Source organism: Vigna unguiculata, chromosome 4, assembly GCF_004118075.2.
Source record: "Vigna unguiculata cultivar IT97K-499-35 chromosome 4, ASM411807v1, whole genome shotgun sequence".
Taxonomy (NCBI): domain Eukaryota; kingdom Viridiplantae; phylum Streptophyta; class Magnoliopsida; order Fabales; family Fabaceae; genus Vigna; species Vigna unguiculata.
In genome coordinates, this window is record NC_040282.1 from 35,643,508 (window position 1) to 35,661,858 (window position 18,351).

The 18,351-nt window shown below is 32.1% G+C and overlaps 1 protein-coding gene across 1 annotated transcript; it reads right to left on the minus strand.

Annotated features, from left to right (window-relative positions):
* Positions 1-974: 974 nt before the first annotated feature.
* LOC114181766 (receptor-like protein EIX2) lies at positions 975-4,553 on the minus strand. Its single transcript, XM_028068311.1, has 2 exons — positions 1,234-4,553; positions 975-1,104 (listed from the first exon to the last, which is right to left on the minus strand). Exon 1 carries the CDS (start codon positions 4,530-4,532, stop codon positions 1,302-1,304), a length of 3,231 nt encoding a protein of 1,076 aa, XP_027924112.1. The 5' UTR covers positions 4,533-4,553; the 3' UTR covers positions 975-1,104; positions 1,234-1,301.
* Between the last annotated feature and the right edge of the window lie 13,798 nt (positions 4,554-18,351).

Here is an 18,351-nt window from a genome sequence, read left to right on the forward strand (position 1 = left end):
AAACATTTCTCCAAGGTAGTTTCTCTACACAAACTTGCATAAGATAAATTGGTTATTCTTTTCTTCTTATTCACTTCCTCTATGACTTCTTTATTTTTCCATGAGAGACACTCACAACTTTTGTCTCTCTGTCTCTCACTCTATCCTCTCTCTTAACAAAACTGATGCAAGGGTTCCATATTTAAATTGTATAATAGACTAAGAGTTCATAAAGAAAAATAACTATTTTATTTTTCTTAATTAAATAAGTGTGAATCCAATAAATTAGTGATTCACTTGACAAATTTTGTTTTAAAGACTTCATAGGAAAAGAAAATAAGAAAAATAAATCAAATAAGTTTCTCCAAAAGCTAATTTGTAGAAGATCTCTTGTATAAGCTTCTCCAAAATCTTCTTTTTAACTTGCATAAGCTAATTTCAGCTTAAGGAGAAAGTTTTTTCATTTTTCTACTCATTTTCTTCTCCTTCAAATAGGTGCCATGCTCACCTCCTAAACACACAACAACTCACGCTTCCTCTCTTCTCTCTCTTGTTCTTTCATCCTCCTATTCTCCTTTCTTTATTTGATTGTCATGAGTTTAGTTATTTACTCTTTTTAAGAGTTATCTTTTTAGGTTTGAGATTCTCAAAAATTTGAAAAGTCCCTATTATATTATGGAGAATTGCGTGACACACTAAGAATAAGTCTTTAAGAACATTAAATACACACGCTTCAGGAAGTGTTAATTGTTGGTGACTTTTGGTGACTTTGTCATATGATTATAAGACACTTGATAAGGCACTCGTCACATGATGAAACTTTCTTGACATAAATATGTTTAACTAAACGATATGGCAGACCGACGTTTGGATTATACAAAAAATATAAGTGAATTGTGAGTGCATGATAATTTATATTTCATTACAAATACAACGTTTAATGATATTTATAACTTATAAAAAGTAAAACTTAATAAAACCAAAACATGCACACTAATTTCGCAATTGATAATGGAGATGTGTATATTTTATTCACAATAACGAAATTTGAAGAAATCGTTGCCTTATCAAAGCATTAACGAACTCAAATGTGGGAATTATGCAAGAAGATGGGTCTTCAAGTGCCTGAAAATTGAAATATAAAATACAAAAAATGTTAGTTCTATGTGTACATTAAAATAAATAAAATTCTTATAATAATGTTGATATAAAATAAGGAGAAAAATGAAACTAAATACAGAACAAAATATTTACCTATTAAAATTTGTTCACTTGTAGTTTAGGGGAAGATGACTACTTCCGGAAGAATATTATCTATTAAATTATTCAATAGGATGAAATAGGCATGTTGTCAAAAACCCAAATATCATCCAAAAGCTTAAAACAAATCCAAATGTCATACTTATGAAAAAATCAACATTGAAAAATGAATATTCGTCTTCATGAACTTTAACATTTGATTCTTGTGTTGTTTCCCCATCACATAGTTTCTTAAGTGGTGGTCCACAAAGATCAAGATTATCTTCATAAGTAGATGTAGTGAAACTTTGCAATTGTGTACCAGTAGGAATTCCTCCACTTAGATGGTTATGAGACAAATCCAATACACCTAGCCCATAAATTTGAGAAAGACTAAGAGGAATTGAACCAACAAGTTGATTTCTTGACAAATCAAGAGAATCAAGTGAAGCCAATTTTCCAATGTTTGAAGGAATTTCTCCAAACAAACTGTTTCTTGATAAGTTCAATGAAACCAATCCAAATAATTTCTCTATTTCTATAGGAATTTCTCCTATGAAATGATTGCTTGAGAGATCGATGCTTTTTAAAAGTGACAAACCTTTATTCATAAACATTTGTTCCAAACCTTTCCACATCAAGGATGCTTTCAAATGGAATGATTGTTCAAGATATTTCCACATTAATAGTGCATTCAAATTGTCATTGAAAGAATACAATTGACCTTCATAATCCATTGAAGATGTTGTTTGAGCCATTGAAGTAAAGTTTTGTATGCATTTAGGAATTTTTCCAGATAAGTTGTTCAGTGAGAGATCCAAAAGTTGAATCTTTCTTAGACAACAAATTTCTAATGGTAAACTTCCAAAAAATTTATTACTTTTCAAACTTAAAATTTGCAAATCTTTTTTCGTTCCAATCCAATGAGGGATATATCCTGATAATTTGTTTTCTGATATATCTAGCATTACCAACTTTTGACAATTCCTCAAGGATGAAGGGATTCCTTCTACTAAATTGTTATTTCTCAACAACATTACTTGAAGATCAAGAAACAATCCCATTGAAGTAGGAATTTTTCCTGAAAAATTATTGTGACTCAAATCTAAATAAACCAGTGAATTCAATTGTCTCCAACAATTTGGGATATGTCCGGATAACTGATTATATGAAAGGTCTAAATGAAATAAAATTTGAATTGTATCATTCCCACATAAAAATGAAAGAAAATCTGAGAATTTATTTTTTGATAAATCAAGAAATCTAGAATTTCGTAGAAATAGAGGAATGGAACCTTCAAATTGATTTGATCCAAGGGACATGGAATTAGAAATATATGTTGGTGGAAAATTTGGAATTATGCCTTGTAGATAGTTGAATGAAACATTCATTGTCATTACTTCTTGTAATGGCAATTTAGCCCAAAACCATTCAGGAACAATATCTGATATTCCAGCATTTGAAATGTCAATACCAACAAATTTATTTTGTGTCCGCAACCATTCGGGAAATGTTGGACCTAGCTTGCAAGATCTCAATTCTATCATGGACAATTGAAAAGGTGGGACCCAATTTTGGGTAAATGCCAAAGTCAATGAGTTGTCAGATAAATCCAATTCATGTAACTTAGACATATTGGTGAAATGGTAGTTAGTGAGCACACCTTTTAAAGAATTTGACTGCATGTAGAGTTCCTCCAAGTGAGGTGGAAATCGAAAATATGTAGGAACCTCTCCATTTAGCTTATTTTTAAAAAGATTTAATCTTTTTAAAGATGTGAATGTTGATAAGTCAGGTAGTGTGCCATTGATTTGATTCATGCTTAGACTTAATTCTTCCAATGAATGTGTAGCACATCCTGACAAGTGAGAGATTACCACTGGAAGCTCATCACTCAAGCTATTATCAGACATGTCCAGTGAAAGCAAACATGCATTTCCAAATGATTTTGGAATTCCACCTTCTAAGAAATTTGAGGCAATTGATAAACCTTCCAAAGTAGATGGTAACTTGACACCTTCATGTATCATTCCACTTAAAAGATTTGTACCAAGAAGCAATGTTTTCAAAGAAGAGAATATTGAAACATCAGGAAAAGTGCCAATAATGAAGTTATATGCAAGATCCAATGTTTGTAACGAGTGTCTAACGCAACCACTGGACAAATCACTGAAAATGGATGGAAGGTCTTCGGTCAAATTGTTTCCAGCCACAGATAAAGAATGCAAGGTGCATATATTCACGAAGGGATTCAAATCCCTGGCCTTGAAATAATTATAGGAGAGGTCAAGGTGTTTAAGCGAAGTCATGACCGTACCAAAATGACTCGATGTGGAACCCTCCAAGAGGTTACCATCAACCCTAAGCTCAACAAGGTTGGAAGTGATGTTTGAGACCCATTGAAATACCACCGGTGACGTCAAGAGGTTCAACGTAAGATGAAGGGCAGAGAGGGTGGTAGAAAAATTGAAGTTAAAAGGCATGGATGACAGAATGAAATGATCGGAAAGGCCACAATCAACTAAACTTAGTTCCCTTAGTTTTGGTAGGTTCACAATCACTTGCAACCAACTATGAGAATGATTAAGATTTGGTACAGACTCCAAGTAAAGATGGGTTAAAGAACGAAGATTTAAGAGCCACTGACCTCCATGGGCAAAGTTGATATCATATCCTCCGAGATAGAGCTCATGCAACTCAGAGAGATTTCCAAGTTGGGGCGGTATATTTCCTTCAAAAGAATTGCAGCTAAGATCAAGATGCTGCAATTGGGAGAGATTTCCAAGCTCACTGGGGATTGAATCCTCCAAAGAATTCCAAGAAAGATCTAAAACTATCAAGTGAGAGAGAGAACCTAGCTGACTTGGGATTCTTCCGGTAAAATCACATGAAGAGAGATCAAGGTATCTCAAGTTTCTGAGAGAACCAAGAAACTCTGGAATGTATCCACGCAGAAAATTGGAACTGAGATTCAAATACATCAAATGTCGCAATTCCATCAACGACTTGTGGATCTCTCCGCCTATATAACGTCCAGAGAATTCTTCATGATCATATTGAAAATGAAGCTCTCCGTGAAGGTCGATGCTTAGAATATGGGCGGTGAGGTTGCTGCAGCGAATCCCCTCCCACCGGCAGCAGTCGGAGGTGGTCCAAGAGGAGAGCATGGCGTAGTCATCAACAATGGCAGCCTTGAATTGAAGGAGTGCTTCCCTCTCCTTAGGATTGCATCTCATTTCTTGTTCACCATGAACAACCTGCAACACCACACACAACATAAACATCGTCACTTTCAGATTCTTCATTATCATCATACACACACAGTGAATATTAGAATACAGTGATAGGCTAGCTGATGAATTTAGCACACTCAATACCCACCTATATATATACACACACCAACTCCTTCTCTATTCTTACTTTCATTCTAAGTCTTCTCGGTCGTCGTGTTTGCATTTCCCATCGTTTTTTTCATTGTATAAACTAAAGTTGTGGTCCATATAAATAATGCACTAAAGGAAGTTATTTTTGGTCATTTTTCTACTTATTACAAGAATGATTGATACAATACATAAAGAAAAAAAAATTATTTAAGATAATTTGACTTTTAATTATTTTTTATAAAAGTAAAATAGTTTTAAGTTATGAAAAGTTAACTTTTATATATATTTTTTATTTTAAAAAGAAATAAATGAAAAAAGTAACTAAAGATAATGTGATATAAAAAAAATATCAAAATATCATTATCCATACATAAAGTTTTCTAAACAAAAGACAATAAATATAAAGTTAAACGCACACATGAAATGTACTACACGATTACTTTTGAAATTCTTTTTTTTTTCCTTTTCAAATAATAAAAAATAATAATGACATTTCAATTCAATTTTATAATAACTATACATTTCCATAGATTAAATTTGTTAATCACATTATTTTATTCGATTTACATAAAGTAATATAACTTAATTTATCTGATGAATATATCATATACTATAAATTGCATAGCATCCGTAGATGAAGTTGCTACCAAAAGAAATGTTGTTGCTTTTATAGTATGAAAACAAATTTGATAGGTGTGGGATAAATGAATCATCGGACCTCTTTTTAGGGCACTAATTATATTGCAATATCCATTGACTTGGAAGACTTCTGAATTTTCATTTTAAACGACAATGTTATGTGAAAAAAAAAAAATAAACAATCAAATTCATCCTTACAAATAATTAAAGAATTGAAAGTTAATATTTCAATGATAAAACGTTAAGAAAGTGCTCTGAAAATGAATTCCACAGTTATTGATTTGTTTGTACTATTTGCAGTATCTTTATGTGTGAGTGCCAAGATGGTTAACTAAATTATTTTGGTGTGAATTAAAAAAATTATAAAAAAACATTGCAAATAAAAAATAAAAGAAGAAACTTGAATGAATCTAGTCATTATTAGGTATCTGTCTATCATACAAATATTGCAAAAAGATTAAAAGATGTTAAGCTGAACGCATCTTTTCTTATCGGTTTAAAGTCTTCTAACACATGTCTAAATTAGTTTCAGTGGGGTGGAGGCGGTTTCGATATCTCATCCCATTTATTTTCATTCTCGTCTTTATTTTTATATTTATTATTAAATTTTTGTTTTATCCAATATCTAAAATAAAGATATTTATGGTTAGAAGTCTTACATTAATAAAGATAATATGATTTTATAATACAAGAAAAAAGTTTTAACGAAAATTTATTTTTATATTATCCAAGGTTAAAACTTCTGTTAAATCATTTATTCGAGGTTATAATTTTCTCTGCCAAATCGTCCCTAAGGAATGTGTTAGCCAAGGTTGTTTCGAGCCACACGAAACACTAATCAATTATCAGAGTTTAAAAACCTCGGTTAACTATCATGGGTTTCAGAACCTCTATAAAATATCATAAGTTTCAAAACTTCCTAAAATATCATGGGTTTCAAAACCTTCGTAAAATGTCACGGATTTCAGAACCTTTGTAAAATACCATGAGTTTCAAAACCTCTACAAAATACAGTAAGTTTCAAAACCTCAGTAAAATATCATAGGTTTCAAAACCTCCATAAAATATCATGGGTTTCAAAACATATGTTAAATAATTACTTTTAAAACTTTCCTAAACTACCATGATTAGTTGCAAAACATATGTAAATACCATAAATTTTAAAATATTAACATTATCTTATTTTACTCATTTATCATTTATGTATTAGTTTATGCTTTTTCAACCACAATTCTTTATATTTATTCTATTTGTTTATCAATATTCAATGAAATTATATATAAATAGATAAAAAAAAAACTCATCAAATTGATAACTAAATTTAAATTTACACCAAAATATAACAAGTATACACATAAAAATTCAAATTCAAGTACAATGGGTTAAGAAAAACAAGAAAAAAACTATATGAAATGCTACAAATCTCTCAAAGCACAAAATGGTTCAAATATCTTCCACAACATATTCGAATCTTATTCTCATTTCAGTACCACAGGCTTCCATCTTCCAATGTTGTATTTCTTTAGTCCAAAAGTCTCTTGCGGTTGCCAAGGTTGTCGCGGTGCATATGTCTAATATAAATCAAATTCAAAATATCAACAAAACAATAGAGGAAGTGATTCAAAAGTAAATTAAAAAGTATAATTCTTATACCCTAAAGTTTAACCTCTGCACAATATAAGATACCTATGAAATAATTAATTAGAGATAGTGGTTAGTGATATCACCAACCATAATCTAGCTATACTAAGAAAAGCAAATAGAAGCACCAATAAAAAGACCAATTATGTACAACTCAAAGACATGGTCCACTAAACTTTAGTCCACATTGCATGCCGTTTTCAACTATTATTCATTAGTCTACTCCAATTACAGATATCCTTTAACAGATGCTAAAAGTTGAAAATTATTCTAGGACTTAGTACTAAAATTGATTCATTTGTCCCACTTTTAGACTTGGCCTGCACACAAATCACTAAACTTTATCACTTTTAAAAGTAGTTTAAGGATTGGTGTTCTAATGATCATCAACTTAAATTGAACAAAAAATTAGAACGAAATTGATTTGATTTTATAGGGATAAGACCTCTCACAACAAGTTACTGCCTACCCTGCTATAGGGTCACAAAAGGAAACAGTTAGCAAAAAGTGACTAGTCTCAAGAGTAACGATACTTTAACCTTGTATTTTTAAACCATTTTTTACCTTCTTACATGGTAGCCATTGAGGTGTACTTTCTTTTTTTCACTTACAATTATTTTGAAATACCTGAGGTGACAAATACCAGATCAGAAGAAATGAAAGGGTGCGTGATACTAGGCCCATTTCTACAAGGCCCATTAGAAAGATGTTTGTGGCTTTATTGAGAAGTGTGACAGATGTCAAAGGGTAGAAAATATTTCAAAGAGAAATGAGATGTCTCTAAACAACATTCTGAAAGTGGAAATTTTTGATGTGTGGGGTATTGATTTTATGGGCCCATTTCCGTCCTCTTTTTCAAACCAATACATTTTAGATGCAGTGGATTATGTGTCAAAGTGGGTGGAGACTAGGGCATTGCCATCGAATGATGCTAAAGTGGTAATTTCTTTCATTAAGAAACACATATTTTTTAGATTTAGGGTGCCTAGAGCAATCATTAGTGGTGGATGTTCACATTTCCATAACAAGAAATTTGCAACACTTTTGGGGTAATATGGTGTTAACCACAAGATCGCCACTCCTTACCATCCACAAACTAGTGGACAAGTGGAAATTTCCAATAGGAAGTTGAAGAGAATTTTAGAGAAAGTTGGAGCTCATCCAGGAAAGATTGGTCTAGGAAACTAGATAATATACTTTGGGCTTACCGTACAACTTTTAAAACTCCTATTGAAATGTCTCCATATCAACTGGTGTATGGGAAATCCTGTCATTTACCAGTGGAATTAGAGCACAAAGCATTTTGGGCTATTAAATTCTTGAATTTCGATTTGAAGATTGTAGGTGAGAAGCGATTATTGCAATTGGATAAGTTGGACGAATTTAGACTTCAAGCTTATGAGAATGCTATCATTTATAAGGAAAGAATAAAAAAATGGCATGATAAAAGAATTATGCATAGAGAGCTTACACCAGGATAACATGTGTTGCATTAACATCACCACAACCAGGTACTGAATAAGTACTCTTCTGTTTAAAAAAAAAATGAAAAAAAAAATGAGAAAAAAGGGGAAAAGAAGAAGGGGATTACACCGTGCGAGAAAAGTAATTATTTTTCACCCTCCAAAACCTTAAGGGCCCTCACTCTGCTCCCCATCAATGCTCACATTTTTACCCTGCTCACTAACGTCTTCGTCGTCGTCCCGTCCACCGACCACCGTCTCTGTCTCCAACAATGCGTCGTTCTAGCCGCCTTCTTTAGACCAGGAAATCGCCCCAGTCCACTAAAGCCTTCGCGCCTGTCACCGTGAGCTCATCTCAGTCTTCGCCACCTCGACCCACTCTAGAAGAATCTCGTGCCTCTCTAGAATCTTGAGCCTCTCTAGAACTTTGAGTATCTCTAGACTCTTAAGCCTCTCCCGAACCTCGACCCTCTCTTGCACCAAGTCGTGCGACTTCTGTGTATTCTCAGACGGTAGGGAGGTGTGTCGACATAAGAAAACAAAGACATTCTTCTTCCTCTGTGGACAATGACCATGGTATTGTCTTCCAAAATGAAGAACAAAAACTGAGGTATGCTTCTCTTATCAAGCAGGTGATTATCCCTACTCGATATATTGATGAAAATAATTTGAATACATTGGGGATGTTAGACGAAATGACTGCAATGTTGAGACCAAGAAGGGTATTACAGCAGCGCAAGAAGGGTAATTATTTTTTACCCACCAAAACCCTAAGGGCCCCCACTTTTCTCGTCCAAATCGTCTTCCCCTGCTCTGGCCACATTTTCACTATGCTCTCTCACGTCTTCGCCTTCGTCCCGTCCACCAGCCACCATATTCGCCTTCGTCCCGTCCATCGGTCACCCCAGAATCTCGAGCCTCTCCGAAACCTTGAGTATCTCCAGAATCTTGAGCTTCTCCAGAACCTTGACCATCTCTTGCACCAAGTTGTGCGACTTCCGCGTATTCTCAAACGTTGGGGAGGTCTGCCGGCACTAGAAATTGGAGGCATTCTTCTTCCTACGGACAATGACCATGGTATTGTCTTCCAAAATGAAGAACAAAAAGTTTAGTATGCTTCTCTTATCAAGCGGGTGATTATCCACACTCGGTATATTGATGAAAAATACTTTGAATACATTGGGGATGTTAGACGGAATGACTGCAATTATAACACAACATGGTTTTCCAGTCATAATCAATAATTAGATGACATCACACCCAATTAAGTATCCCATCAAATCCTTTATCATTATGTACACATCTTTGTCAAGTCAATGAGTCAATACTTTCATGACACAACCACATTCTTTTTCAAGTGCTAATTAAAATATGCTTTATCATGATCAATGATACAAGTCACATAATTCAGCGGATGAATACTAAGATATCTCATACCACCACACATACTAATATTAAATACTCTAAAGAGACAAATATCTCACTACAACAACCATTATATATATATATATATATATATATATATATATATATATACACACACACACACACACACACACACGACAGCACTCCAAAACCATCCATCTCACACCAATTGATCCCATAATCATTTCAAATTATCGCCCATCCTAAATCCCTATTTTCACATACCACACTTTATTTACAGTCAACCCAAATAATTACATGCCATAGTTCTCTTACACACATCACCCATAGTCCATAATTTTCTCCGTTTTAACCTTCTTTCGTTGAAACATCATGCTCATCATAACATAGATCCTACACATGTATTAGCAATTCTTATATGATCCACAAGCATCCATTTAACAATTCCAGCACACCTTTGTAGTCCAAAATTACGAATTGTTCCTTCACACAAGTGTAGGTTTACTTATTTTGCATAATCTTTCTATGTAAGCATATACACAATATTTCAACAAGGTCATACATGGCAACACATATGCATTTTGCACATAATAGCGTCATTTTCAACAAAATTGTGCCGCTCATGTACTTAGATCATGCATAATTATTTTTGACTCCCGACATAAACCCTAGCCCCAAACTTCAGATCATAAATCATGCATCCCAACACAACCATAATATACACAGTTTATCGTATTCGTAAAAATTCATATTCAAGCATAGAAACATCATGACCACATCACAAGAACCCCAAAATATCCAAAAACAGCCAAAGGCAGAGTATCTGAGTTTGTGCCGCCTAGCGGGTCATCCTCTACCGTTAGGCGGATCATGTGAGAAACCCAGAAACTGGGTCTGTATCTTGTGTCGCCCGGCGGGTCGTGTGTGACCGCCAGGGGCGGTTTCTGGAAAAATTCCAGAAACCCGATTTCAACTCTGATATACAACGACAAATACAGTCCCAACCCCTTGATACATCACAATTCATGCAATAAAAATTAAAATAACCAATGGGAACTTCTCTAACCTGGATTCCTTGCTCAATTTGATAAATTCATTATTTCCTCCTTGTTCGCCAATATCCTTCTTGCTCTTCTACCAACTCAGACCCAAAACCTCACCCAACACTCACCAAAACTCTCACTTTCGTGCTCTGTTTTTGGTATAATTTCAGCCTTGCCAAAACCTTTCCTAATACTCAAATTTTTCCTTTTAAACAGTGCTTTAAAATTAGGTCAATAATGCAAAACGAAAATACAACTTAATTGGTGGTTAATTGCCATTCATTGTCCTTTTATGGCTGTTTTATAGCCACCCTTGGCTGCTAGATCAGTTAGGGTTTCCTTTAACCCTTCCCATTCCATCCAAATCTAACCTTAGCAAAAAATAAAGTTTAAATTAGGTTTCCCCAAGGATTGAACCCACAACCATGCAATTGCCAAGTCAATACCAAACCATCATGCCAATTCATATTTCATGCCAACTAATATAATTGAAATATTATATTCTTAATTAACACGCACATTCATATTATTAAAACAATAAAAATTAAATACTACACAAATGGCATACTTAGGACTTAAACCCAAGTCCTCACATGAATTAAGTACTCTCAACCACTTAAGCTAGTACTTCTCCATGTCATACCAATCAGAATTTAATGTCATAAAGGCTTTTACTACCCGCATTTATTAATAATTATTTATTTAATTATTTAAATTTTGTGGGTCTTACATTTATGGAATTTATCATGTATCTCCTTGTAACTGAATAATTTAGTTAAGCAATTAAAAAACAATACACAACTAGTTCGGTTCAAAAATATTACAGTTCAGTTAATAAATAATGAAATTCAGTTTAAAAATAGTAAAGTTCGATTAAAAAATAGTGCAGTTCGGAAAGATGGTTCAATTCAGTTCATATTGTAATTCAATTAAGTTTAGTGCAGTTCAGTTTTTTAAAATAAAAAATAGTTCAATGCAGTTCGTCTGAACTATTTTTCAGTTCAGTTCAGGCGAACTATTCTTAAGTTTAGTGCAGTTTTTAATAGTATAGTACAGTGTGGTTTATTTTGACCAACCCTAAATACATGTATTAGTTTATACAACACTACTGCATTCCAAATGATCATATATATAATTAAATTTAATGTACTTAATAACCTCAACTCGTTGTATGTACCACCCAAAATTAATCAACTTTGCAAGTCATATTAAATAAAACTAAATATAAAATATCATCTCCGAAAATCTTTGAACCTTTACATATGTATAGTATAACAAAATAAAAATCACAAATCCATATCAAAACCCATATTTCACATTCTTACATATAATATGTATATTTTAATATATCATTAACTTAAAAGATATTCATATGTATTACATGTACAATGTATAATATTGGTTGAATATCTTCATTTACGCTTCTATAACAATTACTATATAAGATCTATATAATAATAAATGTTCATCATACGTTCAGTTCACATATATATTTTGTAATACAAAAGAAAAATCGATTTTTATACCTATACATAGTACCAACATTATACATGCATATTTTAAATCAATATAGTAAAAATACCATAGAAAATTTACCTTAAATTGTAATATAAATAAATTAAATACTTCATCACATAGAGACTTCTTCTACCATTTTATAAAAATAAAAAACTTATTTCTTAACACTTTCATCACTAATGAGGTGATAAATGTTTCTATTTGGTTTAGCAAAGAAAACAACAATATTAAGTGAAATCCATAAGGCCATAAACAAAATCATCATTTTCATAAGCAAAGTGTGTTTTTATGTTCTTTTCCTTATTGTTTAAGATGTTTTAGTATACAACAAATACAACTCAAATGGCCTTTAATGATAACTTCAATTTTCATCTTTCTTTCCATTATTTTCACCTTTTTATTTCCCCTTTTTCACATTATTGTTCCACTTCTGATTATAAAATCTTTGAAATTTACTTTATGACCATGTCCACAACCATGATCCCTAGCACAACCATAACCACAACCAAGGCCATGACCATGACCATGAAAATATAAATCAAAGATATTGTTGCATTCACTTATGGGAATTGAGCAGAATCAGTTGATTGACTCTCATGATTTTTTATCAAAAACTCATTTGTTTCAACCACAAATAGAAATGAAGTAAATTTAGAGTATTCGTGAAATCCATTGTCAAGATATTGTTAATTAGTTGTTAAGATGATTTATTTCTTTCATTAATGACATCATCAATACGCATTGCATCTAAGTGTATTTTAGCATCTAATCTCTCATGTCATCAAGGGCCACAAATTCAATTTTTGTAAGGTTTGACATGTTTACAACTAACACATAAAATACTAATAATAATCATTTTTCATGTATGAAATTGTAAATTTAATATAACAATATGAAATGTTAGAAAAATAATCAAATATAAATAATAATTATAATAATAATCATCATAATAATAACCATAATAAAATAATAATAATAATAAGACTGAGATGAAAATTGATAAAATCATACAAGTTTTACTAAAAAATTAAATAAATAAAATAAAATTATAAATAAAAAAATGTTTAAAAAGAGCTTGGATTGAGATACGCGTAACATTGTTCTTGGAGAAAAAAATTCTCCCACTAAATTAAATCAAAAATCAATTATTTGAGTAATTACATTAAATTAATATATGATCATTAATTTATAAAAGATGTTCTTTTAAGATAACCGTTGAGTATAGTAAATTTACAATTCACATTAAAAAGTTTGTTTAAAAAGAAAAACTAATGATTAAAATTAAATACTAAATATGTAACATTCACTACTAAAAAATTTTATATATTTTACCAATTTTGTTTTAAAATTTATTTCGTGAAAAATACTTATAAATTTTAATTAAAAGTACAAATTCACGTGTTTCGAAAGATAAAAGACTAAATTTGTTCAAAGTTTCGAAATGGACTAATTCTAAAATTCACTGAAAATTGAGAGAGAAAAACATATTTAACTCTATAAAATATTATATAATTACATTATACAAAATTGTGGATGTTGAAAATTTTTAAAAATTGACTTGGGAGAAAATAGATTATCAGGAACTATCCCTTCTTGGATTGGGGAAATATATCAAGATTTGCAAATATTAAGCTTGAGAAAGAATAACTTTGTTATCTAAAGGGCATTCAGCTCTTGGATCTCTCACTGAACAGTCTATCTGGAAGAATTCCCAAATGTTTTAAAAGACTTCATTAATAGATTATACACACCAGGGGTATTTTGTCAGCATTAGATCGATTGGACAGTACATGAACTACTATGATTTGTATTCATTGTTGACATGGAAAGGTGCAGATCATATATTCTTAAATAATGAGCTATTGCTTCTGAAAAGTATTGATCTTTCAAGCAACCAATTATCAGAAGAAATTCCAATGGAGATAGAGAATTTGTTTGAGCTTATCTCATTAAATTTATCGAGAAACAATTTGACAGGAGAAATTCCCTCTAATATTGGAAGGCTAACCTCACTTGAATTTCTTGATTTGTCAAGAAATCAAATATTCGGTTCAATTCCCACCAGCCTTACCCAAATTGATCGGCTTACCATGTTGGATTTATCTCATAATAATTTATCAGGGCAAATCCCAATTGGCACTCAGCTACAAAGTTTTGACGCTTCAAGTTATGAATATAATTCCAATCTTTGTGGGAAACCACTTGACAAGTTGTGTGCTGCAGAGGAACCACCACATGAACAAAATGTTGAATCGGACGAAGATGGGAATTTCCTTGTCAATCGTGCATTTTATGTGAGTATGACACTTGGATTCATCACAGGCTTGTGTGGAACCTTTGGTTCCATTCTGGTCAGTTGTCCTTGGCAACAAGTATATTTTAGGTTGTTGAATAACTTAATCGACAATATCTGTCGCATGATAATAGTAAAAGTCGCCAAATACAAGAGGTAGATTAAAGGCTAGTTGGTAATATTATCTTAATCATTCCATATTTACTTGGTTTTTTCCTTTCAATAGCAGTTATAATATATATAGACTTTATATATAATGTATAATTACGGGTTGTATTAATTTTACGTATATTTTCTATATATTCACTTAAAAATGAATTTAATTTCATTGTATTAATTAGAACCAAATGTATATTCCATTATAGGGTGAGAGGAACCGTGGACAAAGCCACTATGAAGAACAACTGCAACATATTTGAAAAGGAATGAAAAGAAAATTTAGATATACATAAAAAAAATGACTTAAAACACACGAATGGAATTGAAGGACAATTATAAATAAATAATAAATAAAAATAGACAAACAACAAATAACTGAAAACGTAAAATGGAAACACAATAAATTGATATTCGACAAACCTCTATAACCATGCAAAGATATAAGGCGTCAAAAAGCCAAAAGATGCAAGGAAATCGAAATTTGAAATTCAAAATCCCTAATTTAGAGTTGCAAAAATTCAAAATCACATATGGCATGACAATAGGAAATTGAAAATCGAAAATAAATAAATATTACACCACAGGTACAAACAATTGACAGAAATTCACAGAGCATTACAAAGCAAAGATTACCAAAACTGAGAAAGAAATAGGGAAAGAAAGTTTATCTGTAATTCCTGATGCAAAATGTGTTGAACGAATTCAACCTCCAATGCAAGCCTGCAATCCAAAGCGAAAAACCCAAAAAGCGAAATGAAAAAAATGGGAAATCGAATTTAAAACATGCAAAGATAGGTACCATAAAGAAATCCAATCATACAAAACGACATCACGGAAAAAGGGAGAAAACAGAAAATAGAGAAAGAAGACAAAGAGCATGCTATTATGCGTGGAAAAGACCTGAGAAAGGAGATAAAGTGTGATATTTGAAAGGAAAATGATTTTAATCCATTTGTTTTTACCTATTTTTAATATAGTATTTATTTTGATTCTTTTTAGTGGTATGATGTGATGATCTAATGATAATTGAAGTAATAGATTAAAAGTGGATAAAAAAAATGAGTTAAATATCATTGTCCTATTTGAAAAAAAAGTATATAATATATTTTCATTTTAAATCACTCATATGTGAGTTCTTATTGTGAATCCACGTGTAAAAATTTTGCAAGAAATGTTCTTGCGTTTGTGTTATGACTTTGGCAAGTGTACCAAGTCGTGCAAGTAGTAACCGGTAAGACTGGGATATCGTTTCCCAAGAGACTCGTGTATACTAAATATTTGCGTAATTAGTGACTAATTTAAACTAATGAATAAATTCATAATTTGGGTTTTTGTGTGCAAGAAAGTAAATATTTCATAAAATAGTAAAATTGAACTTGGATATTTGAAGACTCTAGAAAATGGTAAAGACTAGAAATGCAATGGATTGATATTGTTGGAGCTAGACTTCACCTATTTCACTCTCATGTATATTAGACAATAAAACTCTTCTCCATTAATTACTAATGTCAACCCACAAGTTTACTCAAACTCTAATCCCTTAGTTGAATGAGCCTAGGTTTCCTTATTTAGAGTCAATTCCTTGAATCCCTAAATAAACAAACCCGCTTTACAAATTAGGGTTTAAGACAACTAATGGGTTAATGGGTCAAGTTCCATTCCTAGATACAAGTTCCATTAGGTATCTTGTTCCAATTCAAGGTTTCAAGAGATATTTTCCAATACCTAATGACCCAAATATCATGCAATGAATGGGTAAAACAAAGCAAGCTTTAAATATATAAACAAGATACTAGAAATCAATGGAAGAAGCATATATATATATATATATATATATATATATATATTTAAATCATTCGAAAATACATGAAAGTTCAGTGGCTACATCTAACCCCAACAAAAATGGGTTTAGCTCTCCATTGTCATGGAGAGCTCAAGCTTACAAAATGGAAATGGAAGAGGGAGGAGACACAAAGAGGAAGAAGGAGTTGTTCCCACAAGTCCTAGCAGACCTCCAAGCACTCCAAGACGTGTTGCTCGAGCTCCAAAGTGTCCAAGATCCTTTTCCCCTCGCGAAAACAGAAGAAAAAGGGCCACTTGACACATCAGCGAAAACGGGCGACTGGCGGAAGCCTCTCACCGCCAGGCGCTATCCATCAAACAGGGGGCAACTCTTCCCGCTACCGCCCGACAATGACCAGTAGTGGCGCCTGGTTGCCGCTAGTCTGGCGCCTGGCGTTGGCGGTATCTGTCGCCTAGCGCTGCTTTTGTGTCGTTAGGCGTTTCCTGTTGACATTTTTACACTTCTCCTTGCTGTTCCGGGTTACTCATTTGTCTAGACTCTTGGAACAAAGCTTCCAATCTATAAATAGACACAAAAATAGGGATTAGTGGTATATTTAGATCAATGTAACCCAAAATGTATTTATTTACAAAAGTAAGGTAAAATTGAGGATTAAGCAGGTTAACATTTTTGGAAGAGATGATTTTGCTAATGAAATATAGCTTGGATAATGGTAAAAATTAACATTATCAACGCAATGTTTATTCCTCCTCAGCTATTCAGCTATATATTAATAAACTTTTGCTTTTACTTTTTCTTTTTAAATCCAAAGTTGTTTTTTTTTATAGATAAGTCAGGTTAACTTGTCAGCCTATGACAAGAAAAAAAATAAAAACAATTATGACAAGAAAAAAATAAAAACACTTTGTTGCATTCCAACACACTTAAAAATGACATTCAAACACCCTTAAAAAATGGGTGGAAAAGAATATACATGTTGCATGAGTCATTATTCTTCTCTTTAATTTTGATTTTACTTCACTTTCTTCTTTTTTCTAAAAACTAATTATTTTTTAGTTTAACATATATTTATCTCTCTGGATAAATATTTTATATTCACTTTCTTCCTAGAATACGATTTCTAATTTCTGGAGATACAAATTGGAAATATCTATACACACAACTTCTCTTTTGACCATCATGAAATAGTATGGTCAACTCACAATTTATCATAAAAAAGTAATTAAAAAAAAACCCTGCCGTGTTAATGTCAATGTTTTTCGTTGCATCTTATGAATATTTTTCTTTTTTCTCTTTAATATCGTGTGTTGAGAAATCAATTAATTAAGGTGAATAGAATTTAATTGCATGGTTGACATGTGATTGGATAGTATGAGAGAGTTGAAGTACAGAAGCAGATTAACCTTTAGAATTAATGTAGAGGAAAGAATGACACTTGATCTTTCTAAAAATTGGTTAATAGAATATCAGTTATATATCCTTTACAGTAAATATCAGGGGCCTCTCCACATCTTACTAAATAGTCCTCCTTCTTGCCACAAGGGTCCACACATAAACTATTCTTAAACTTCATTATTTTTCTGATGTCATCTACCTTTTGGGATCAAATTCGAGTCTATATAAGGAAAACAATGTTGAAATCTTCAAGTTTCACCAGATCGATGAAAGATTGAACTGTCTGAGGGTTACTAAGCTCCCAGTAGTTTTAACTTGATATTTTCATGGCACGTGACAGGAATGAGAATCGGTCGTCATCGTGTCCAACCCATCACGTACCGTTCGAACTAACATTTATTGTTATTAT

What these genes read in the sequence shown, in the direction of transcription:
- LOC114181766 (XM_028068311.1), bottom strand. Translation starts at nt 4,532, where the DNA reads ATGATGATAATGAAGAATCTGAAAGTGACGATGTTTATGTTGTGTGTG.